Source organism: Nematostella vectensis, chromosome 14, assembly GCF_932526225.1.
Source record: "Nematostella vectensis chromosome 14, jaNemVect1.1, whole genome shotgun sequence".
Classification (NCBI taxonomy): domain Eukaryota; kingdom Metazoa; phylum Cnidaria; class Anthozoa; order Actiniaria; family Edwardsiidae; genus Nematostella; species Nematostella vectensis.
The window spans coordinates 562,139-587,996 of record NC_064047.1 but is presented as its reverse complement, the minus strand read 5'-3'; the positions used below and the strand labels follow the sequence as shown (position 1 = coordinate 587,996).

General features: G+C 43.3%; 1 protein-coding gene and 1 long non-coding RNA gene across 4 annotated transcripts in view; one reads left to right on the top strand and one right to left on the bottom strand.

The window, feature by feature from the left end:
* The window catches only part of LOC116618501 (dystrophin), a 111,480-nt gene that overhangs the window by 31,677 nt on the left and 53,945 nt on the right, over positions 1-25,858 (bottom strand). For all 3 annotated transcript variants that reach the window (XR_007306459.1, XM_048721549.1, XM_048721550.1), the window contains 26 exons: positions 24,608-24,788; positions 23,793-23,974; positions 23,349-23,421; positions 22,418-22,497; positions 21,758-21,917; positions 20,605-20,786; positions 20,107-20,287; positions 19,516-19,697; positions 18,779-18,959; positions 16,758-16,939; positions 16,458-16,644; positions 16,208-16,386; positions 13,189-13,363; positions 11,933-12,114; positions 9,441-9,615; positions 8,057-8,238; positions 7,572-7,746; positions 6,960-7,141; positions 5,162-5,336; positions 4,231-4,412; positions 3,625-3,802; positions 2,859-3,040; positions 2,363-2,537; positions 2,103-2,284; positions 1,374-1,539; positions 1,056-1,237 (listed from right to left, as the gene is read on the bottom strand). Coding sequence is in view for 2 of the 3 variants with exons in the window: in XM_048721549.1 (XP_048577506.1) it covers positions 1,056-1,237; positions 1,374-1,539; positions 2,103-2,284; positions 2,363-2,537; positions 2,859-3,040; positions 3,625-3,802; positions 4,231-4,412; positions 5,162-5,336; positions 6,960-7,141; positions 7,572-7,746; positions 8,057-8,238; positions 9,441-9,615; positions 11,933-12,114; positions 13,189-13,363; positions 16,208-16,386; positions 16,458-16,644; positions 16,758-16,939; positions 18,779-18,959; positions 19,516-19,697; positions 20,107-20,287; positions 20,605-20,786; positions 21,758-21,917; positions 22,418-22,497; positions 23,349-23,421; positions 23,793-23,974; positions 24,608-24,788 (4,443 nt within the window). In the remaining variant the exon portion in view is untranslated. The remainder of the gene's footprint in view (positions 1-1,055; positions 1,238-1,373; positions 1,540-2,102; positions 2,285-2,362; positions 2,538-2,858; positions 3,041-3,624; positions 3,803-4,230; positions 4,413-5,161; positions 5,337-6,959; positions 7,142-7,571; positions 7,747-8,056; positions 8,239-9,440; positions 9,616-11,932; positions 12,115-13,188; positions 13,364-16,207; positions 16,387-16,457; positions 16,645-16,757; positions 16,940-18,778; positions 18,960-19,515; positions 19,698-20,106; positions 20,288-20,604; positions 20,787-21,757; positions 21,918-22,417; positions 22,498-23,348; positions 23,422-23,792; positions 23,975-24,607; positions 24,789-25,858) is intronic.
* Positions 13,357-15,123, top strand: LOC125559798. The gene is made up of 2 exons (XR_007306460.1): positions 13,357-13,595; positions 14,997-15,123. It is a non-coding gene; the product is annotated as an uncharacterized LOC125559798 (long non-coding RNA).

Sequence of the window (25,858 nt, the reverse complement as noted above, 5' to 3'; positions counted from 1 at the left end):
CCTCTTTGACCAGGTCTGTCTTGAGTCTATGCTAACTCTAACCCTAACACACTTTCTCTCCTCTTTGACCAGGTCTGTCTTGAGTCTATGCTAACTCTAACCCTAACTCACTTTCTCTACTCTTTGACCAGGTCTGTCTTGAGTCTATGCTAACTCTAACCCTAACACACTTTCTCTACTCTTTGACCAGGTCCGTCTTGAGTATCTGCTAACTCTAACCCTAACACGCCTTCTCTACTCTTTGACCAGGTCTGTCTTGAGTCTATGCTAACTCTAACCCTAACTCACTTTCTCTCCTCTTTGCCCATGTCCGTCTTGAGTATCTGCTAACTCTAACCCTAACTCACTTTCTCTCCTCTTTGACCAGGTCTGTCTTGAGTATCTGCTAACTCTAACCCTAACTCACTTTCTCTCCTCTTTGACCAGGTCTGTCTTGAGTCTATGCTAACTCTTACCCTAACTCACTTTCTCTCCTCTTTGCCCAGGTCCGTCTTGAGTCTATGCTAACTCTAACCCTAACTCACTTTCTCTCCTCTTTGACCATGTCCCTCTTGAGTCTATGCTAACTCTAACCCTAACACACTTTCTCTCCTCTTTGCCCAGGTCCGTCTTGAGTCTATGCTAACTCTAACCCTAACTCACTTTCTCTCCTCTTTGACCAGGTCCGTCTTGAGTCTATGCTAACTCTAACCCTAACACACTTTCTCTACTCTTTGCCCAGGTCTGTCTTGAGTCTATGCTAACTCTAACCCTAACTCACTTTCTCTCCTCTTTGCCCAGGTCTGTCTTGAGTATCTGCTAACTCTTACCCTAACTCACTTTCTCTCCTCTTTGCCCAGGTCTGTCTTGAGTCTATGCTAACTCTAACTCTAACACACTTTCTCTACTCTTTGACCATGTCCCTCTTGAGTCTATGCTAACTCTAACCCTAACTCACTTTCTCTCCTCTTTGACCAGGTCCGTCTTGAGTCTATGCTAACTCTAACCCTAACTCACTTTCTCTCCTATTTGACCAGGTCTGTCTTGAGTCTATGCTAACTCTAACCCTAACTCACTTTCTCTCCTCTTTGCCCAGATCTGTCTTGAGTCTATGCCATCTGGTCTCAAGCTGGTCACACTCCTTGTCGATTGTTCGCCGGTCGGTGGAAGATATCGTCGTCTTTCCCATCAGATCTTCAGATGATCGTAGGAACTCCTTCACGCGAGAGTCAAACACCTCCGCATCCTTTGCAGTGTTCTGAAATTAAGACTTGATATATTAGATTCCTCTACAAGACTTATCGAACTGAACACAGTCAACACCTGGACAACCCAGCGGGAGTTACTGCCCTTAATTTTAAGGTGTCACTTTACAATTACAAACACAAACTTACGTCAATAAATTTTTTTTGCTGCTCTAAAGAGGCAAGGTCACGTGATACCGGCTGGCCGCACTTGCGCTCTAGGGTGCCCACGTGGTCTTGTATCGCTGAAAGGTCGTGGCGCCAATCAGTCAGTTCGTCTTGACCTTTTTCCAGCTCAGCAAGTTTGCCATTTAGCCTACAAAAATATTATAGGCTCTTTGATGCAATATAAACTTTATAACAATTTACCAATTTATTTATTTTTATTTTGGAGACATCATGAACTCATTAACTGGAATTATCTTTCTTAATAATCAATACCCTACACGAAGCAATGACCTTGTGCTCATTAAAACTTTCTGCCACTTGCTTTGGTCAGACACATTCAAGGGCCGTAGCAGGGAAAATTCCCCCTTCAACCCCCTCAAAGTTGGATACTACATCTCTATCTCCCTTTAGACAGCCTTTCTCTTACCCTTTTAAACGAGCCCTACCCAAATTCTCACAAAACACACTACCTGGGTCAACTGCATTTATTTTGAATGTTGTCTCTGTCGGATGACATTTCAAGCGTTAGCTTTTGACCTACATCTATTTAACCTCGTGTTGATTTATTTCCCTGATTCCACCACGCCTACACATACGATCTTGTTATTCTACAGCTTTTCTGTAGTCTTTCTTGTCATACCACCTAGTTATTCTACAGCTTGTCTGTAGTTTTTCTAGTCATACCAGTTTATAAGGAATACAAGGTCTTACTTTTCTTGGTGTTTCTCAATCTTGTCTTGGATAGCATCCCAGCGTTCCAAGCGAGCATCTCTCTCGATCTTCATGTGGTCACGTGATACATCGTCCATCACAGGGTCAGCGGACAGCTTATTAGTGAAGCGGTCGAAGTCCGTCACCTTCCGCTTTTTACTCGTGACGTCATCTGCTACTTTCTGTGACAGAAAAAGGAAGTGTGTCAAAACCAGACAATAACACGGGCGGCGGACCATGAAAGTGGCAGGAAATTTTACCTTGAATTCGGCATTCTGCCGTTTAAGAGTCGGAAGGTCGTCGGCTAGTGAGTCGGCTGCTCGAAAGTCCTTCTCAGCATTGTTAAGAAGCACATCAACCTCGAGCAGTTTGTCGTCCCACTCGTCTCGCTTGTTCTCCCGATCCTGGCGTAACCGCTTGGCCGTCTCCTCGAGCCTGAAACCGACAAATGTAATAGTAACGCAATAGGGTCACGAAACGTGGTCACAGGTCACGCAAGCTACCTTATACAACAACTTGACACAGTAGCAGTAATTACAATTTTAGGGAAATGGGTCTAAAATTTAATTACATTCTGAATTGGAAAACAACACTCTGCTCCAAAGCCTCAAAATATTTCACCCAAAATCGTGCACCCTATTCCGACATCAAGCACCCTTATTCCGACGCGACGCCGCATTACTCCGACATCGCGCGCCATTATTACGATACTGCAAACATGAAGACACTGCAAACCCTAGTACAGCTGGTGATTACCTCCCCTTCCTGAGGTCCACGAAGTCCTTGATCCTGTCCCATCTGGAAAGCAGCAGGTTGAGCTGACCATGCACGCTGTCGCGCTTTGCCTTGGAGTATTTAGAGTCCCTTCTGATGTCTTCGCCAAGTTTGAAAGTGTCCTTAAGTTGGCTTTCATTCACGTCAACTTGGTTCGCAAACACCTAAAATGAAGGGGCGGAAATATAAGAACTTTTATACCACTAGAATGGGCAAGATCGTGTATGTAACTCGTACAAAAACTATTGACCAATCCGTAAAGGTTTATCACAAAGATTTAAAACCCATTAGTATTAGAATTTAATAGTAGAGATATGAAAACATGAATGTCCTTTCCTTGGGGACGCAGAACACCACAATTTACCTAATTTCTCTCTGTTTTTGTTTTTATCACACTCTGGTCGCCACCCCAGGGCTCTTCAAGAATTGGAACGCTACTGTCTTACTATGTTTTCGTTTACAGCATAAGCATGTACTTGAAAGTCATTGCGGAAAAAAATATTCGTTTGCTATGTTGCTCATAGAGCCCTTGTCAGCCACAACTTTTTATTGTGTTCAAAAAGTACTGGAAGGCGTATAATGTGATGAAATCTTGAAATATCCATCTAAAAGCCAAATTTAATACTTAATTTACCAAATTCAATCGAAAATATCGCATTGGCTTCCGCAAATCAGCCGATGGAAATGATGCTTTTTCACACACCTTAGACTAACAAAGGCAGTCTAAGGTCCCTAATATCACGCTTACATCGAAGTCTTGGTCCTGCTTTTCCACTTCCTCTAGGGTGAGTGCGAGTGGTTCATCCAGAGTGGACATTTCCGACTCGAACTTGTCAAGCAGTTCAGAAGCACGGCTCGATCTACTCGTCCAAGTGTTGAACTGGTCATTCTGCTGACTCTCCAACTCGTTCAGATTCGACTCGAACCTGCATGACATGTACGAGAATGAACAAATATGGCTCCCTCACGCAACAAATACAGCTTTGGGATGCAGCATTTAAATTACAGTAAACATCATCAAAATTGTTAAAGTGCACTTTAAAACAGACAGACAAAAGGACAGTAAAAAGACCGACTCTTTTGAGAGTAGATAGTTACCCTAACTTTGAGTGGCAGACAAAAAAAACGGACAGACATCTAAAAGAGTACCTACTCCTTCAAGAGATGGCACGAAATGTTCTTCATTTCGACTGTCAGACAGAAAGGGGGTGTCTTATTTGAAGATATTCTCACTGGGACTGACAGACAGTATAGGGGACGATGTCTTGAGAGAAGGCAAGGGTATATTCTCACTCGGTCTGACAGACAGTATAGGGGATGATGTTTTAAGAGAGTGCAAGGATTAGATTCTCACTTTGACTGACGAGCGTTTGCCAGGTTGACGAGGTCGTTCCAGTCCTCATTGCACTCGGCAATGTCGCCTCGCACGCTCTCCCTCTGCTGTTCGCCCAGGCAAGGATCAGTGACCAGGTTGGAGCTGAACTCATTCAAGTTCGTGACCTTGTCTTGATAGATGGGCGCATCCCGAACCAAGTCCTGTCGAGCAAACAATCAGATTAAACTAGGACAAGTCATGTCGAGCTAACAATCACGTTAGACTATGACAAGTCATGTCGGGCAAACAATCACGTTAGACTAGGACAAGTCATGTCGGGCAAACAATCACGTTAGACTAGGACAAGTCATGTCGAGCAAACAATCAGATTAAACTAGGACAAGTCGTGTCGGGCAGACAATCACGTTAGACTAGGACAAGTCATGTCGGGCAAACAATCACGTTAGACTAGGACAAGTCATGTCGGGCAAACAATGACGTTAGACTAGGACAAGTCATGTCGGGCAAACAATGACGTTAGACTAGGACAAGTCATGTCGAGCAAACAATCAGATTAAACTAGGACAAGTCATGTCGGGCAAACAATCACGTTAGACTAGGACAAGTCATGTCGGGCAAACAATCACGTTAGACTAGGACAAGTCATGTCGGGCAAACAATCACGTTAGACTAGGACAAGTCATGTCGGGCAAACAATCACGTTAGACTAGGACAAGTCATGTCGGGCAAACAATCACGTTAGACTAGGACAAGTCATGTCGGGCAAACAATCACGTTAGACTAGAACAAGTCATGTCGGGCAAACAATCACGTTAGACTAGGACAAGTCATGTCGGGCAAACAATCACGTTAGACTAGGACAAGTCATGTCGGGCAAACAATCACGTTATAATACGACAAGTCATGTCGACCCCACAAAAACAACAGAGCCCTCCCCCATAAAACCCACCTGAAAGCTGTCGAACTGGTCGTAAGCTGCGTCTACATCTCGTGCTAGCAGAGGCTCGGGGCGAATCTTGGCCTTGGTTTGCTGGACCCACGTGTTCACCTCGTCCAAACCTTCGTCCCATTTCCTCAACTTGTCTTCCTGCTGGATCTCCAGCTTGCGCACTGTATCCTCGATGCTGCGTACAAAAAAAGAGTCAGCGGTCTTCCTAATAAAACAAGAGTCAGCGGTCTTCCAGATAAAACAAGAGTCAGTGGTCTTCCTAATAAAATAAGAGTCAGCGGTCTTCCTAAAACAACAAGAGTCATCGGTCGTCCTAATAAAACAAGAGTCATCGGTCGTCCTAATAAAACAAGAGTCAGCGGTCTTACTATTAAAACAAGAGTCAGCGGTTTTCCTAATAAAACAAGAGTCAGCAGTCGTCCTAATAAAACAAGAGTCATCGGTCGTCCTAATAAAACAAGAGTCATCGGTCGTCCTAATAAAACAAGAGTCATCGGTCGTCCTAATAAAACAAGAGTCATCGGTCGTCCTAATAAAACAAGAGTCAGCGGTCTTTCTAATAAAACAAGAGTCAGCGGTCTTCCTAATAAAACAAGAGTCAGCAGTCTTCCTAATAAAACAAGAGTCAGCGGTCTTACTATTAAAACAAGAGTCAGCGGTCTTCCTATTAAAATAAGAGTCATCGGTCGTCCTAATAAAACAAGAGTCATCGGTCGTCCTAATAAAACAAGAGTCAGCGGTCGTCCTAATAAAACAAGAGTCATCGGTCGTCCTAATAAAACAAGAGTCATCGGTCGTTCTAATAAAACAAGAGTCAGCGGTCTTCCTAATAAAACAAGAGTCATCGGTCGTCCTAATAAAACAAGAGTCATCGGTCGTCCTAATAAAACAAGAGTCAGCGGTCGTCCTAATAAAACAAGAGTCATCGGTCGTCCTAATAAAACAAGAGTCAGCGGTCGTTCTAATAAAACAAGAGTCAGCGGTCTTCCTAATAAAACAAGAGTCATCGGTCGTCCTAATAAAACAAGAGTCAGCGGTCTTACTATTAAAACAAGAGTCAGCGGTCTTCCTATTAAAACAAAAGTCATCGGTCGTCCTAATAAAACAAGAGTCAGCAGTCTTACTAATGAAACAAGAGTCATCGGTCGTCCTAATAAAACAAGAGTCAACGGTCTTACTATTAAAACAAGAGTCAGCGGTTTTCCTAATAAAACAAGAGTCAGCGGTCTTCCTAATAAAACAAGAGTCAGCGGTCGTCCTAATAAAACAAGAGTCAGCGGTCGTCCTAATAAAACAAGAGTCAGCGGTCGTTCTAATAAAACAAGAGTCATCGGTCGTCCTAATAAAACAAGAGTCAGCGGTCGTCCTAATAAAACAAGAGTCAGCGGTCTTTCTTCAAGGGAATAGGGAGTATTAGCATAGATAGGGCAAGGCATGATGGGAAGACGTGACCAAAAGTACATTCACCCTACTTTTTGGGTGACAAACTCGCGCATGCTCCGACATTTAGCGGCTAACTAACAGCAACAAAAAGCAACAACAAATAGTCCTTGTCAGAAAGGGCTTAATTTCATAAAGATATTTTATTCTTGCGCCGGTGTTTATTTTAGCTTGAATTTGCCACTCAAAAAGTCACGTGATCAGTCACGTGATCAGTTAGTGTATGTCGCCTATTAGATAAACTAGTTATCATAAAGAAAAGACAGTTCTTACTTCCAAGGAAAGACGAAGGCCTTATTTCCTGTATCCATATAAGTGACAAATAAACGATTGCCAATAAAGCTGGACCCATACTCACCGGTCTTCTTTCCAGTGCAGTGATTCGTCCAGCTCTGTCCACCGGTGCTGGAGTTCGTCCATCTCTTTCTGAATCTCGTTTTTATCATCTTCGTTGATGTGCGAGTCCTTGACGAGGTGTTCGCCGATCTCTTGGGTCTCCTTCACTTCTTGAGCTCGGCCTTGTTTCTCCTTCGCGAAGCTCTTTACAAATAAAGTTCAACACATTAATGCTGATTACAAACATTTTTTTGTAGGGAGTATGGTGTTGAAAGTGTCATACAATACCGTTGTCTTTATCTCAAGAGGGCTACATCATTAATAAGTCTCTTAAGCAATGGCCTCTATGCCAGGTATTAAAGCCGCATTGTCACCAGTTTACTCCGGTCGATTACGGAAAATCTCCAATGATTTTTAACAAAAAAAAGTATTTCAAAATTGTTAAAGCAGTGAGTTTATTGGATGTTTCTTCGAGGATGTGACTAAAAATTCAGAGCAGATGGCCTGTTTAACAGCGCGGATTCTAATATATTATTTTGTCTTTTGTCGGTCGAGGTATCCGTCGGGCCCCGGAAGTAAACAGGTGACAATGCGGCTTGAATGTAATGCACCCGAATAGACAGGGTAGACATACCTTAATCTGTGGCAGCTGCTTCTTGACCGAGTCGAGGTCTGGGGCGATAGCGAAGTCCTTGCTTAGTCGAGTCTCCGCCTGTGCGATCCATACCATAAGCGGTCCATACCGCTTCCTCCAATTCGCCATCATATCTTGGTGCTGCTTCTCCAGCTCGACCATCTTCTCCTGGATGCTGATGACAAGAATCATGATATCAAGGGAATGATGACAAGAATCATGATATCAAGGAGGGTAATGATGACAAGAATCATGATATCAAGGAGGGTAATGATGACAAGAATCATGATATCAAGGGAATGATGACAAGAAACATGATATCAAGAGAATGATGACAAGAATCATGATATTAAGAGAATGATGACAAGATGACGATAAAGATGATGATAATGAGGATGATGATGATGATGATGATGATGTAATGATGATTGTGGCGGTAGTGATAATGATGATTATAATGATGTCGACGACGGTTTAGCACTCACTCCTCCTGTCTGCTGGCGATGGTATGTGAGAGGACATCCCAGTCATTGTGCAGCTTCATCATCTTCTGGTGGATGTCTCCGCGCTCGTCATCACCGATAGACGTGTCATCAAGGAACTTGTTACCCTCGTCTATGACGTCATTCACCTCAATCTGCTTATCCATCAGTTGCGACACGACGTCCTAAGCACAACAATACTATGACGTCACACAAGTCATAAGCACAACAATACTATGACGTCATTCACGTCATTAGCACAATAATACTATGACGTCATTCACGTCCTAAGCACAACAATACTATGAGGTTATTCACCTTGACGTCATTCAAGTCATAAGCACAACAATATTATGACGTCATTCACGTCATAAGCACAACAATACTATGACGTCATTCACGTCATAAGCACAACAAAACTTTGACGTCATTAACGTCCTAAGCACAACAATACTATGAGGTTATTCACGTCCTAAGCACAACAATACTATGACGTCATTCACGTCCTAAGCACAACAATACTATGAGGTTATTCACCTTGACGTCATTCAAGTCATAAGCACAACAATATTATGACGTCATTCACGTCATCAGCACAACAATACTATGACGTCATTCACGTCATAAGCACAACAATACTATGACGTCACTCACGTCATAAGCACAACAAAACTTCGCCGTCTTTCACGTCCTAAGCACAACAACACTATGATGACCTTCACGTCCTAAGCACAACAATACTATGACGTCATTCACGTCATAAGCACAAAAATACTATGATGTCGTTCACTTTCTAAGCACAACCATACTATGTCATTCACGTCCTAAGCACAACAATACTATGACGTCATTCACGTCCTAAGCACAACAATACTATGAGGTTATTCACCTTGACGTCATTCAAGTCATAAGCACAACAATATTATGGCGTCATTCACGTCATCAGCACAACAATACTATGACGTCATTCACGTCATAAGCACAACAATACTATGATGTCATTCACGTCATAAGCACAAAAATACTATGGTGTCATTCAAGCCCTGTACACGTTATTCATGCCCTGCCCAAAACGATATCATGGCGTCATTTACACTAGCACAAATCATTACTATTACGCCATCCGTGACCAGTAAATTATAGCACGATGACGTCATTTACAGTGAGCACAAATCATTACTATTACGCCATTCGTGCCCAGTACATTATAGTATGATGACGTAATTTACACTAGCACAAATCATTGCTATTACGCCATCCGTGCCAAATACGTTATAGTATGATGACGTCATTTACAGCGAGCACAAATCATTACTTTTACGTCATACGTGCCCAGTACATTATAGTTTTGTGACGCCCGGTCATATAACGTGACGCCCGTACACACCTCAGTGACACTCTGTTGGCGCTTCATGTTACCGAACGACTGGCCGGGAGAGACTGGTCTCGTTTCCAGTAGGGCAATGACGTCATCAGTCCAGGCTTGAAGACCATCGCACTGCTCGTGCCAGGACACTAGTTCACGTGACTGCTCCTCAGTCGCCGCTAGAAGGCTCTCGAGCCTGAAGGGGAAAAGCTTGGATTGGATACCAGGACCTTCTTATATAGGGTACCAACGCAAGCTTTTGTCTCCCCCCTCCCCCTACGCACGCCTTTAAGATCATCCTTATCAGCCCGCCCCTCCACCTAGCAGCATCCGCTCATCCCCGCCCGCCTACTTGTTGAGGTAATGCCACCTTATGGTTCACCCCACCTTATGGTTCACCCCACCTTATGGTTCACCCCACCTTATGGCTCACCCCACCTTATGGTTCACCCCACCTTATGGTTCACCCCACCTTATGGTTCACCCCACCTTATGGTTCACCCCACCTTATGGTTCACCCCACCTTATGGCTCACCCCACCTTATGGTTCACCCCACCTTATGGTTCACCCCACCTTATGGTTCACCCCACCTTATGGTTCACCCCACCTTATGGTTCACCCCACCTTATGGTTCACCCCACCTTATGGTTCACCCCACCTTATGGTTCACCCCACCTTATGGTTCACCCCACCTTATGGTTCACCCCACCTTATGGCTCACCCCACCTTATGGCTCACCCCACCTTATGGTTCACCCCACCTTATGGTTCACCCCACCTTATGGTTCACCCCACCTTATGGTTCACCCCACCTTATGGTTCACCCCACCTTATGGTTCACCCCACCTTATGGCTCACCCCACCTTATGGCTCACCCCACCTTATGGCTCACCCCACCTTATGGCTCACCCCACCTTATGGTTCACTCCACCTTATGGTTCACCCCACCTGATGGTTCACCCCACCTGATGGTTCACCCCACCTTATGGTTCACCCCACCTTATGGTTCACCCCACCTTATGGTTCACCCCACCTTATGGTTCACCCCACCTTATGGCTCACCCCACCTTATGGTTCACCCCACCTTATGGTTCACCCCACCTTATGGTTCACCCCACCTTATGGTTCACCCCACCTTATGGTTCACCCCACCTTATGGTTCACCCCACCTTATGGTTCACCCCACCTTATGGTTCACCCCACCTTATGGTTCACCCCACCTTATGGTTCACCCCACCTTATGGTTCACCCCACCTTATGGTTCACCCCACCTTATGGTTCACCCCACCTTATGGTTCACCCCACCTTATGGTTCACCCCACCTTATGGTTCACCCCACCTTATGGTTCACCCCACCTTATGGTTCACCCCACCTTATGGTTCACCCCACCTTATGGTTCACCCCACCTTATGGTTCACCCCACCTTATGGTTCACCCCACCTTATGGTTCACCCCACCTTATGGCTCACCCCACCTTATGGTTCACCCCACCTTATGGTTCACCCCACCTTATGGTTCACCCCACCTTATGGTTCACCCCACCTTATGGTTCACCCCACCTTATGGTTCACCCCACCTTATGGTTCACCCCACCTTATGGTTCACCCCACCTTATGGCTCACCCCACCTTATGGTTCACCCCACCTTATGGTTCACCCCACCTTATGGTTCACCCCACCTTATGGTTCACCCCACCTTATGGTTCACCCCACCTTATGGTTCACCCCACCTTATGGTTCACCCCACCTTATACCCCTAGTGTTCCTTCTCCCTCTCTTAAGTGTACCACAACCCCCGTCTCTTAATTGAACCCCCTTATCCCCCAACCCCCTCCCCCCTAGTGTACCTCAGCTCATCGTCGCGCGTTAATATAATCCCCTTATCCCCACCCCAACCCCCTAGTGTACCTCAGCTCATCGTCGCGCGTTAATATAATCCCCTTATCCCCACCCCAACCCCCTAGTGTACCTCAGCTCATCGTCGCGCGCTTTTATGTTAATATAGTCCCCTTATCTCCCACCCCCTCCCCCCTAATGTACCTCTGCTCATCGTCGCGCGTTAATATAGTCCCCTTATCCCCACCCCAACCCCCTAGTGTACCTCAGCTCATCGTCGCGCGCTTTTATGTTAATATAGTCCCCTTATCCCCAACACAACCCCCTAGTGTACCTCTGCTCATCGTCACGCGCTTTCTTGTTAATATAGTCCTTTATCCCCATCCCCTCCCCCTAGTGTACCTCTGCTCATCTTCGCGCGCTTTCATGTTAATATAGTCCCCTTATCTCCCACCCCCTCCCCCCTAATGTACCTCTGCTCATCGTCGCGCGCTTTCTTGTTAAAATAGTCCTATATCCCCTACCCCTTCCCCCTACTGTACCTCTGCTCATCGTCGCGCGCTTTCATGTTAATATAGTCCTCTATCCCCCACCCCCTTCCCCCTACTGTACCTCTGCTCATCTTCGCGCGCTTGTTAATATAGTCCTTTATCCCCTACCCCTTCCCCCTAGTTTACCTCTGCTCATCGTCGCGCGCTTTATTGTTGAGGTAGTGCCATCTCTCTGCCATGCTGAGGATGTCATCCTTCATCTCCAGCCGATTCTTGTCTGGGAGGGACTCGCTTGACAAAACCTCTTTACCGTAATCGATGGTCTCCAGGAATTCAGGCTCCGTCTCGGCAAATACGGTGTTAAGCTCCTGGTTAATAAAGAAAACTACGTTTAGCTCTTTGTCGATAAAGGGGACAGCGTTTAGCTCCTGATTAATAAAAGGAACTGCATTTAGCTCCTTGTTAATAAAGGGAACAGCGTTAGCTTAAAGAGAGGAACTTTATGAGTAATGTGTTTTCTCGTCCAAAAGGCAAAGTGATTCATACACACTTATGCAACCAATTTGAAATTCATTGTTGATCCAGACCATTTATACTGTACCAACGTTACTGAAAATTGACTGTTGCTAGATTATTTAACTTTTCAGTACCCTTCACCCTAGTGACGCCAGAGTGTTTGATTGAATTGAGATTATCATGTTTTTCTTTTTCATTCAACTACAAAAAGATCAGTGTCAAAGAGTTTTTTAGGCGAAATCATTCAAACAATGTTTTAAAGTCCTTCTTTGCAATGATGTGTATCGTAATGTGTTCGTAAATGTGAACTTTAGAAGCACACTAGCATACACACATTGGCACCAGTCGGGCCAAGACGGGACGCTAGCACAGTCTATTACCCGTGCAGTTCGGCAACCATGGACAGCTGTTTCGTCCTTATTAGGACTCGTCAGCATGGCATAGCCGGTTTGCCTCAGTTAAACTTCATCGGCAAAAAAACTGCAGGGCGACTTCGACTCGAACGAAGTGCTTTAAACCACAGCTCAGATCCATGTGGGATCTAGAGCTGCGACCGGGCTAGCGTGATGCCAATTGTGCGGATCACGCATGCGACCTTTGCTAGTCTAAAACTCCGTCGGATAGCCAAACTATCCTTGCGAGTATGTATACATAAATGTGAACTTTAGAAGCACACTAGCATACACACATTGGCACCAGTCGGGCCAAGACGGGACGCTAGCACAGTCTATTACCCGTGCAGTTCGGCAACCATGCTGACGAGTCCTAATAAGGACGAAACAGCTGTCCATGGTTGCCGAATTGCATTTATTTTGAATTGAATTTATTTGTTCGTAAGACACTATTCCTTTTCAGGATCACCGGGTCGTAAATTTTGCACCCCCTCCCCCCCATCAATTTCTGTCCGGCTTAGCAAGGTTACTCACCCTGATTTCTTCCAGCTTGTCCGATATTTCCAGTTTCGTGAGGGGCTCTTCGTAGCTGAGTTTTTCTTCGGCGATCTTGTAACCCATGCGAATGCGTGACACTCTATCACGCCACTCCGCCATGGCGGGATTATCAGCCTCGTCATCCGATATCGGCTGAAACATCGCTGAGAGCCTAGAAACAAACATACCAAGTCGTCAAATGGTTTCAATATGATCGCACTCGGTCGCACTCGATGGCACTCGGTCGCACACGATCGCACTCGATGGCACACGATGAAACTCGATCGCACACGGTACCTAAGAAAGTCAGGCAACAGACAAAAAAACACTAAAATCAGAAAAACCACTTGAAAAGCATGTAAACATGCCAGCTGACAAGTAACCACATCATTGCTGAAAAACAGGTATAACAGGGGTATTGTGCCTTTTTAGTGGTCTGTTTATAGAGCGCATTTCTGCATAAGCAACGAGAGTAAGGGCCCATCCGCACTTGTACAAAACTTGTTTATTTAGACACAAATTCTGTCATCAACTGTAAGAAACAAGTGCGGATGCGTTTGTTCGGCTGAGACAAAATTTGTTCGGCCAGGCCAAACTACAAAGACGCCGCTGGGGAGGTTTGGAGCCCTACAAAACTAGGCCAAACGTCAAAATCATGTCGAACATGACAGCTTTGTCAATTATCACCCTACTTGATAACCCAACGTGATCGAATTGCGCGGGAAAGTTCATCTTCGCAGAGTGAATCGAGGTCACAACATGGCGTACTTTCCTCGGGACTATTATTTCAACTATTATGGCTCACAAGTGTTTGATCCTGCTGGTATTTATGGTCAATCGCAGTCTCAAATTGTAGAGGCAAATTTCAAACCATGACTGCAATGGCCGAGGCAAAACCCAGTATGGTCGAAATAAACGTTGTCTTCGCCGATTTATGCGTTGTAAAATGACGTTCTGGTGAATTACGTTAAATTGCCAATAGCAAAGAAGAAGTAGAAGTTGTTGCTGATGTCGATAATATGAATAAATTGCCAGAAACGACACGAGTAGAGCGATGTAATTCATTGGAAGCATGGCGAATTGTAAAGGTAAACAAACCACACGTGCAATTTAATTCGCGCCAGAAATACGAGAATGCATTTTGATTGACGTCGGCGGTTTGTAATTAATTTGTTTGGCCCGATAAGTGCGGATGTACTTTAGCTAATAACTTTTGGCCGAGACAAAATTTGTTATCATTTTTGTTCGGGCCAGACAAACTTTGTTCGACAAGTGCGGATAGGCCCTAAGACAGCATATATGTGATGCCTAACGATTTTCCGATGTGAGTAATTTCAGTCAAGAGGGCAAAATAACAATAACTCTAGGAATTCACAAAGAAAGCATTAATAATCGTTCGGATCATCAATTAAGAATTAATTAGTAGAGTTAAACCATCTGGAACAAGGGGAATAATCCGGCTAAGCAGGAGCTCAGTCGAATTACAAGCAAATACCTTTTATCTTGCTCAGGGCAAATTCTTGATAATAACCAGCATGAAGGAATTTATATGATCAGTCTTTCCGTTTTATTCGCGGTAGGTTTTAAAGTTTTTTGAAAATGATAACATAATATTAAGTGATTTGAGTTAATAAAACTAAATACATTTAACTTGATACAACTTTGATGGACTGAACCAAAGATTCCCGCAACTTCCAGCCGGAACAGAACAGAAAATGAAACCTGAATCATTTTGTTGTATTTTAATAAATCATCAGAACTCTAAGACTTTGTAGGTTTTTTTAAACTCAGGTTTTTTTAAACAGATAAATTAACTGCAAAGATACGAATAAAGAGAATCATACGTCATGTCAACACGTCACCAATTGGGAGATACAAACAGAACAGGGATTCCAACGTACCTACGGATGTTTTGGTCGATACAGGTGACTATGAAAGATCCAAGGAAAGAAATCCAAGCGATACATCACTCGCATGATATACTCTTCTTGCTCGGTTGCCCTATTGCATATATTAGCATTCGGCCTCTTGGCCTTTTGTGTCAATATCAAGCTGACAATGTAGGCTTACGTGTAGCCCCAAAGGACGGGGTCTTGTATTTGCATACGAACCGCATAGTCTAATAGAGGGAGCCACCATTTAAAACACCTCGCAATCAATTTAATAATCTTACTCGTGTTAAAAAAATAGCAAAAAAAAAGCATGCTGCAGTACAGTGTTGAGGGTTGCACATTTTCATTAATAACAAATACTTATAAGAACTTTTAATTTTGATTGAGGTTCTTATTTCTGGAGCTTTTTAAGGCTGAAAATGTTCCAACGGATGTTCTTAAAATGTTATGAATATAAAAATATTACATCCAATGATTCGGAGTATTAGAAGAGAATGACACAGATCAATAGAAATAATATTTAAGGTTGTCATTATGATCACTTGATTGAATTTTCTATTTTTAGAACGAATCACAATATTTTGAGCCTCGGCATGTTTGAAGCATTCACTACAATTTGGTGAAATCTCAGACTGGGTGTTTTAATAAAAAAAGATATAAAAAAGTGTGAGTGATATGTACGTGGCATAAGTGTTAACTGTGCTAATATAGCCATGGAATAAGTGTAACTTTGCTAATGTGAATGTGGTTTAAGTGTTAACTGTGCTAAAATAAACGGGGTATAAGTGTTAACTGTGCTTAAATGAACGTGGCATGTGTGTTAACAGTGCTAATATGAACGCGCCATTTTAAAGCATGTTCAGAGTAAACGGTTTATGTACAAAACGTGGCATAAGGTTTACGGCGACTCTGAGTAATCTGCCAACACATTCTCATGAATGTCAAGCAACAAGCTTCCCCCCAGCTTGCACGTAGCTTTTAACTCATTTCTTTTGCGGCCTCGTTCTCATATTTGCACGTGACTTTGAACCACATGTTTTGTGGCCTCGTTTTCATGTTTGCACGTGACTTTGATCCAAATGTCTTGTGGCCTCGTTTTCATATTTGAACATTGCTTTACTTACATGTCTTGTTTGGCCTCGTTTTCGTGTCTCACTGCCGACAGGTCTTCGTCGGCTTGAGCCCAGTCCCTCTCCATCATCGCTCTCTCCGCGTCGGTGGCGTCGTCGTCTAGTAGACCCTTCCCGTAATCCTTTACGGCCTTAACCTCCTCCTCGCACTTCTCAAGGTCACGTGAGCATTCCTGTGTGAGACAAACTTATAATTTAACACTATCTGTGTTCGATACCAGAGATTTGGTTGAATCCATTCTACCTGCGCTAGCTTCATACACTCTTCTCTGTTCTTCTCGCTTTGTGGCGCATCCTTCTCGTTCCTCGGGAGGCGCTTTAGCTTCGCCCTGAGTGCTTGTAAAAGTTCCTCGATCTCCTTTCGCCAGTCGCGATATTTTTGCTGTTTTTCCAGCTTGATCGCTTCCTCCTCCTCTAGCAAGTTCGCAAGACTGCAAAATAAGAAGATAAGCGGTAGACAAGTTGTGCATTATAAATGGGAATGGGAAAAATCTAGGCCAACTTCCTCTCCTAATATCGTTTGAGGTCAAGTCACGTGATTTACCTTTGTTGTTCGTCAGCTGTTTGCTTCTTTAAGGTTTGCAGGTTCTCTTCGATGTCATCAATGTCGTCCTTCACCTTATCGCACGCATGCGCGTCTAGTGTGCCTTCAGAGACGAGCCCGCGGCCATATTGAACGCATGACGTCACTTCCTTCTCTACCGTTCCCAGCTCCTCCTCGCAGTCCTATAAGAATTCAGCCGGTAAGTACTTCATGTAGCATCCAATTGTCGAGCTGTCGCACATATTGTAAAGTAAAGTCAATGTATTTGTTAATGATACCCCCCCATCCCTCTCCTTTGGTGTGAATCTATAACGGGTCAGTACGCAGCTCTTACAAGCTGCAATTTGATTGGGCAAAAGAACAATATCCGCACCTCGACACAAAGAACGAGAAGAATAGAGACAAAAGAACTCCTTTGTAGAGCAAAGATAATAGGAGACAAATCAGCTGCGTACTTACTCTCTATAACACCTCTTCTAACGCTTAGATTATGTACCAAGATAACATTTGATAAGGACTACGATGAGATCAGACCGACAAAAAGAAGACGCCAGCTACCCCCTCTCCACCTTCCCTCCCCTAGTTATTACGCTTTATAGTTTTGTCTATTGAGAACCGAAGAGTGGACCTTCGGCCGTTGTCGGGGGTGCATAAAGCATTAATGGAAAAACCACGCCGTTCTTAGATTAAGGGCGAAGGTTATGTTTTAGATGATAACAAATAAAATAATAATACACAATAGTTAGAGTCTGATAATGTTGAATGAATAAATAATGTTTGATAAATAAAAAAATAATGTTGGAGAAATATAAGGTTACCTTGTTCTTTAATAATGTAAAATATAATTCATCTAATTACTGCCTTACTAATAGCCACTCATGGACGTGCTAAATTAATTTTACCTCGGCAATAATGAGTAATTCATCTGTTTACTCGTCACTATTAGCAACTCACGGGCGTTCTACATTAATTTTACCTCGATAACGTATGATATAATGAGTAATTCATCTGTTTACCAAATTTCTAAGATGGTTTGTTTCAATCAGCAATACTCACAGAGATACATCTCATAGGGTCCTAGAACAGTCCTAGTGTCTAGAATTTACGGGATTTAGCGATGAAAAGGTCAAACCCACAAGAGCGATCAACATCAAAAATATGACAAAGACTATGAGAAGAGAGCGAGCTATATGCCGCCTGTAATCCACTATACCGTGCGAAATGACTAGAGTTACACCGAGCACAATTCTCTTTGCCGACCCTTGCTAGACGAACCAGAGCAAATTAGCGACGCTCAAGATTTGAAGGGCTAATACACGTACCGGCAAGAGGAAGATGTTATTTACCTCGATTCACTTGCGATATCTGCTAACGTGACGACTGGAAAGACACACTTGTCACCGATACTTTGAGAGAGATTTCCCACTATACAAGGATAAATTTCTAAGCGCGCAAGCTTCCGTGATTTAGTTGGTAGACTAATCAGTAGACAGTATAATGGCCTTTGGCCTCTTCTTGAAATTCTCAAATGCGAGTAATTGCGTCGTGTGTGTGTGTGTGTGTGTGTGGGGGGGGGGGGGGGGGGGTAAAAGCGAGAAAAAGTGTGCTTTTAACATTCGCGAAATTTAATTCACCTTAGGAGGTAATTTTACTAAAAAAAATCTCGCAAAATATGGAAAAAAACGCGAAATTTAGTACCAATAAGGAATTCTGTAAATATTCTACATGGTTAAATATATAAGATACATACCCTGAATAGTAACATATATTAGATAAATATCCTACATAGTTGAATATATCAGATTAATATTCTTATTAGTTAAATATATTTGATGAATATTCTACATAGTTACATATATCAGATAAATATTCTACTTAGTTAAATATATTAAATATTCTACATATTTAAATATGCTAGATGCTATTCTTCTCTACTCCAATTACATTTTCCATGAAGTAGACAGCTATTAGCATGATCTAGTCGAACATCGTTTTTAAAAGGAGCATAGATCACGAGATACCTTGACTTGTTCCAGGCGTTCCTTGATCTCCGACTTGTTGCGAGGTTTCAGTTTCATTCGGACGGAGCCGAGTTTACTGCGCATGCGCTCAAGCAACAGGCGGGTTGTTCGCTTTCTCTCGGCCCAGGCCTTGAGCTTCTCGGTCTTCTGTGCCTCAAGCGACTGTATATCCTCATACAACCTGTGGGGGAGGGGAGGAGATTTTTGATGCGCTAAGTCAACCTGTGTGTGGGGGGAGGGGGGAGATCTTTGATTAGTTAAGTCCACCTGTTGGGGAGGGGGGAGGGGATTTTGATTAGCTAAGTCAGCTAAGTTAACCTGTGGAAGAGGGGCACGGGGACATCTTCGATTAGCTAAGTCAACCTGTGGGGGAGGGGCACGGGGACATCTTCGATTAGCTAAGCCAACCTGTGGGGGAGGGGCACGGGGACATCTTCGATTAGCTAAGTGAACCTGTGGGGGAGGGGAATGGGAAGATTATGAAAGGACTAGCAAAAGAAAAACAAAAACAAATAACTACTCGGAAATAAGGGTATTCGGGTTATTCCAGGGCATCAAAGATAAATTGGGGATTCCCTGCCATCGTAGATGGGCTTTGAAAGTTATAATTATCGCCTCATAGCAGATGCAAAAGCCATAAAATATCCAATCTGAGTATAACCAAGAGGATGTTTAACCAGGAAGCAGATTGACCAGGAAACAGTACAAGAAAAAAAAATCACTGGAAAATACTTTACTTTTGTCTCATGCCGACGGCATCGTTTCTGACGTCAGCAACGTCTCGCTCCAGTCCCTGGACTTCGTTTCTCAGCTCGGCCTGCTCGTCGGGCTCCAGGACGATATCATCAGCCAGCTGGCGCCCGTAGTCCAACGCGAAACGGATCTCAGGGTCAGCGGCATCCAGCGAGTCTTCGCAGTCCTAGGCGAGAAGACAAGCAATCATTTACCCCTCCCCTTCACAGTCCTTTTGCGATAGCAATGCCATCGTCTATATCTGGCTTTGAGGCTTTGTAGTCCCCGTCCCCACAATCCTCGCCTATGTCATGACGTCTAGAGGGCCATCTCTAGCCCCCCTCCCTACCCCACACAGTACCTCTGTAATGAGGATTCTCTCGTCAATGTCCTGTCGTTTCGTGGGCTTTCCTCCCCTTCCCCTTCCCACCCCTCACAGTACCTTAGCAAAGACGATTCTCTCGCCTATATCCTGTCGTTACGTGGGCTTCCCCCCTCCCCCCCCCCACCCCTACACACCACTCACAGTACCTTAGCAAAGACGTTTCTCTCGCCTATTGGGCTTCCCCCCCTCTCCTCCCCACCCCTCACAGTACCTTAGTAATAAGGATCCTTTCGTCTATGTCTTGTCGTTTCGTGGGCTCTCCTTTCTTCTTCACGTTGTCTAGCTTGCCTCGCTGCTCATTCAGCACCTCCTCGACCTTGTCCTTCCACTTCTTCCACTTGAACACCTTTTCAACCTTTTCCGCCTCTAGCTGCTGAATCTCGATATCCAGGCTTTGGGTAGAAGTGAATGTATCATTTGAAGATAACATGAACATAAATCGTGTCCTCAATTCCCACGCCAATCTTCGCTAGTTTCTTTCTGGGTTTTTCCTTTTACTGATATTGAAATTTTGTTTTAAGCATTTGATCGAGGGCTGCTAAGGAGATTTAATAAACTTAATATCATCATTATTGTTGTTGTTGCTGTTAGAAACAATAAAACTGGTAAACACGATAACCCTCTAATATACTATTGATTGATTGATTGAATAAAAGTGATTATGTAAATTATTCGAGGATGGATCCGAAGGAATACTACAGCACCTTACCTCTCCTCTTCCTCAGCAGCCTCGTTCTGAATATCGGCGATCTGTGTTTCAAGTGAGTTAATGTACTCCCGTATAGGCTCTTTCTCATCCACAGTGAACGAATCGTCATCCAGTAGGGAATAACCGCTGGACAATGCTTGCTTGATCTCGGGCTCAGCTGTTTCCAAGTTGTCAATACACTCCTGCAATCAAACTCGTTTGTCTAACATCTGCTAATACTAGCTCAACGTGTTTACCCCTTCACTCTGGGGAAGAGTTAAGATAGGATGGGAAAAAAGGCATCTCGTTTGTCTAATATCTGCTAATACTAGCTCAACGTGTTTACCCCTTCCCTCTGGGGAAGAGTTAAGATAGGATGGGAAAAAAGGCATCTCGTTTGTCTAATATCTGCTAATACTAGCTCAACGTGTTTACCCCTTCCCTCTGGGGAAGAGTTAAGATAGGATGGGAAAAAAGGCATCTCGTTTGTCTAATATCTGCTAATACTAGCTCAACGTGTTTACCCCTTCACTCTGGGGAAGAGTTAAGATAGGATGGGAAAAAAGGCATCTCGTTTGTCTAATATCTGCTAATACTAGCTCAACGTGTTTACCCCTTCCCTCTGGGGAAGAGTTAAAATATGATGGGAAAAAAGGCATCTCGTTTGTCTAATATCTGCTAATACTAGCTCAACGTGTTTACCCCTTCCCTCTGGGGAAGAGTTAAAATATGATGGGAAAAAAGGCATCTCGTTTGTCTAATATCTGCTAATACTAGCTCAACGTGTTTACCCCTTCACTCTGGGAAAGAGTTAAGATATGATGGGAAAAAAGGCATCTCGTTTGTCTAATATCTGCCAATACTAGCTCAAGCTCTTTACCTCTCCCCTCTGAGGAGAAGTGAAAATTCTCAAGGCCATCAAGTGATTAGTTTCCATTTAAATAATTCTAGCCTCCTGATAACTGCTTCTTTGGAGGTTTCGAGCTCTTGGGAGTCTATATGAGGAAATATTAACATCTTTGATATATATTTTATAACTAACAATCTTGAATCACAAGGTCTTTATGTCCCCCCCCCCCCCCTAATGTGTTTATGCTTTTTTAGTTCCTCGCTGCCTTCTATAGGATACAGCAGAGCCTCCCACCCCTCCTCCCATAGATTTATTATTTTTTACCTTTGCCCCATGTTTTTTCTCTTTCAGGGTCTTCTTGTCTCGAATCCGGTCACGTGACTTCACCCTCTTGAGTTTCTCTCTAAGCCTGTCCAGCTTTTCGTCGATTTTTTTCTGCCGTTCCTTCCACTCATCCATCTTTTCTCTTTTCTTCTTCGCTTTCCTGTTTGGCATAGTTGCAAATCAAAATTATGGTTATGATTATGTTTCAGCCAATGAAAAGACACGCTCATAACCCTGTGATGGTGATGTACCTTATATCATGATACGCTTAGAAAAATAAACTGATTAACGACCATGACAAAGAATAAAGCGAATTATTATACAGTCTTAGCTAGTTCTAAGTGGCATGCGAGTGATTGCTGATGATACTTTGACTTTAACAGCCATACATATCCTTTTTTTTGTACATGGAGATAATGTGAGGATGGTAGCGTATGGTAGGTTATGTTGGTGAAGATGGTCGTTGTGCTGCTGTTTGTCGTTGCTGTTGTTGATGATGATGACAATTATGATAGTCTTCGTGACAATGGTGTTGTTGATGACAACGATATTATTGATGACAATGTTGTTGCTTATGATAATGTTGTTGACGGTGTTGTTGATGACAATAATTATGTTCTTGCTGATTATAATGGTAAAGATAATAAACGCCGACCCTACCTTTCTCGTTCCCGTTCCTCCTCTGGTGTCAATTCAAAAGGCAGCCCCTCTTCTATCTCAGCTTCGACCACTTCAACAGGCTGAATACAAAAAAAAAAAATATACAACTTACACAATAGAAACATCTTAAATAAACTCACCTATTTCATATAGGGGTGCACTGAATGATCCATGTGTCGTCACCCGCAGAGATTTATAAATGGCCGCGTTATTCCTCTATATCCCATGGCTTATGCCGAGTTTACACTTAAGCGTCAACCTAGGTTCAGTTTGTGGTTAACTGAACCCCGGTTAGGAGAAATGCGTTTACAATTGAAAACCTAACCTTGGTTGATCATTCAGCCGGAACGCAGCGCAGGTGTTATCAATTTGAATTCTGAAGTCAAATTGATGCTGCGATTATTGTGATTTTTCTGGGCGTTTTTGTTATTCTGTGTTTGCTTCTGCTAACAAGATTCATTAATAATTCAATATGATTCAGGGACCACCTTGCCTGATGTTTTCTCTTATGTTTGTCATTTTCGTTGAATTGTTTGCGCTAGAAGTACGTTAGGGATTCGCATTCCCTTGACTTGAAATCTAGTTTGTTGTAAAAGTATCGTGTGAAATGTCCAGCAAAAATGCGGATCTCGAAAACGTTGTAATCTTATGACTATTGAGTAATTTGAGAAATGACTGACATCGGGAAGCAATGTTTGAGTACGCTCAACCATGCCTCCTGGAATGGGTGAACTCAACCGAACCTAGGTTGCGGATCCTGTGTAATTGCCGGCACATAGGAGGCCATTTGGAGCGTGTTCACACACACTATTCTAGGTGGGATAGTTACTCAACCTAGGTTGGACGCTCAAGTGTAAACACAGCATTATTTCGCGATCCCATGTGTTATTTCTCGATATCCCATCAACATGTAACAATACGTGATACTGACCACCATCTCTACAGTCGTCTCTCCCGTCACGTGATCACCTCCTGTCACGTGCTGGTCACGAAGATTCTTTAGCCTAAAAACGGACAAGAGCAAATGACATGCATGGCCAAATGATCAACTGTATTTGTCACACTTCTCGCTATTGACCACAGTGCTCCTTCGAATACATTGCACGTATCAAAACACGTGCATAGTGTAATTGTATAACGAATATCACAGTTATTCTCCCTGACCAATCACAGACATTTTTAGTCAACATCGCCGTAATCAGATGTTTTACGCTCATCGCTATTGACCAATCATTGTGCTCGTTATAATCCATCGCACCAATCACAAAACATGTAAGATACTATTGCATCACATGTTTTACGCTCATCGCAATTGACCAATCATAGTGTTCGTTATAATAAATCGCACCAATCACAACACGTGTAAGATATGTACCATTGGTAGTGTTGGTCGGCGTCGTGCTTGGTGTCTTTGAAGAGCTGCCCGATGTAGTTCATGTCCTCCATGATGCCCTCCTTCTCCTCCTCGCTGACGTCATCGTCATCAAGTAGGGTATTCCCGTACTCCAGGCACTGACGAATCTCGGGAATGCTGTTGCTAACGTCGTCAAGGAAACCCTGTAAACCATAAAGTAAAGAGCCAATCGTCCACTCCGCAGTGTCAGATATAAATCAATGGCTGTTGTTTCTCTAAATGGTTTAAAGAGGCTGGGGCGAGCGCGCCTGTGATGTTCTAAACGTTAGAGCCTGGGTCTAGGTTTCAAAATGGCCTGCAAAATCGTAATAAACACGAAGTTCTGCAAAATTACACGGAAATTAGCATTGTACACGTACACAGTTGTAGGTATAAATATTTGAAGTGGTTATTGAACGCTAATTAAGGTGGCCATAAAAATCCACCACGATCTATTGACTGAATCAGCAATAGGCCTATCGTGCGTGCGCTAACAACAATACAACTATATATCATATTGCTTATGAGAATATACGTGCGCTAACAACAATACAACTATATATCATATTGCTTATGAGAATATACGTGCGCTAACAACAATACAACTATATATCATATTGCTGATGAGAATATACGTGCGCTAACAACAATACAAGTATATATCATATTGCTGATGAGAATATACGTGCCAGTATAAGAGGAATTAGCCGGACGAGTTAGGAAAACGACAGTCTTCAAAACAAGTAGACTTATTGACATGGCAATAAGCCATCGAATCTTTTTGCACTTTTGGTTACCTCGGTGCGCGCAATTTGTTCGTCGAACTCTTCGATCGTGATTGGCTGCTCCATGGCAGTGATATCTGTCAGGTCGTTGTTACTTGTGCTGTGGATTTGCAGCAGGCGCTCCCGGTACTCAGCCCAGCGGCCGAGCCTCTCTTTACGCGCTAAGTCCATTTCATCAGACGAGCCGTCCAGTCTTAAAGAAAACAGAAAGTGAGAAAAATGATACAAAACGTGCCGTCCAGCCTTGAATTACAGAGCAAGTGAGACAACTGATACAAGACGCGTACAGCCTTGAATTACATAGCAAGTGAAACAAATGATACAAAAAATGATACAAAGAGTGCAGTAAAGCCTTGAATTACAAAGCAAGTGAAACAAATGATACAAAACGCGCCGTTGAAATGCGTCTCGAGATATTACAAATACTAGGGCATGAACCTGTTTTAGCGGGTTGCTCAACCAGCTTTAACCCAAACCGCTGTTGGTCATTATCAACCTTATCAACCTTAACTACTGCTCTGCTGTTTGTGTGGTTAATATATCATATCAACCAGATGTAAACCGTTGAGCCTCAAGTCCTCTAAGTGTGGCATATATATCATTCTACACCTGTCCTGTACGTTGAGAGTCAAGTCCCTTAAGTGTGGCATATTTATCATTCTATACCTATCCTGTCCGTTGATCGTCAAGTAGTCCTCTAAGTGTGGCATATATATCATTCTATACCTGCCCTGTGTTTGAGCGTCAAGTCCTCTAAGTGTGTCATATATATCATTCTGTACCTTTCCTTTCCGTTGAGTGTCAAGTCCTCTAAGTGTGTCATATATATCATTCTACACCTGTCCTGTCCGTTGAGTGTCAAGTCCTCTAAGTGTCATATATATCATTCTATACCTGTCCTGTCCGTTGAGCGTCAAGTCCTCTAAGTCCGGCATATATATCATTCTATACCAGTCCTGTCCGTTGAGAGTCAAGTCCTCTAAATGTGGCGTATATATCATTCTATACCTGTGCAGTCGGCGAGCGTCAAGTCCTCTAAGTGTGTCATATATATCATTCTATACCTGTCATGTCCGTTGAGTGTCAAGTCCTCTAAGTGTCACATATATCATTCTATACCTGTCCTGTCCGTTGAGCGTCAAGTCCTCTAAGTCCGGGCATATATATAATTCTATACCTGTCCTATCCGTTGAGCGTCAAGACCTCTAAATGTGGCATATATATCATTCTATACCTGTCCTGTCCGTTGAGCGTCAAGTCCTC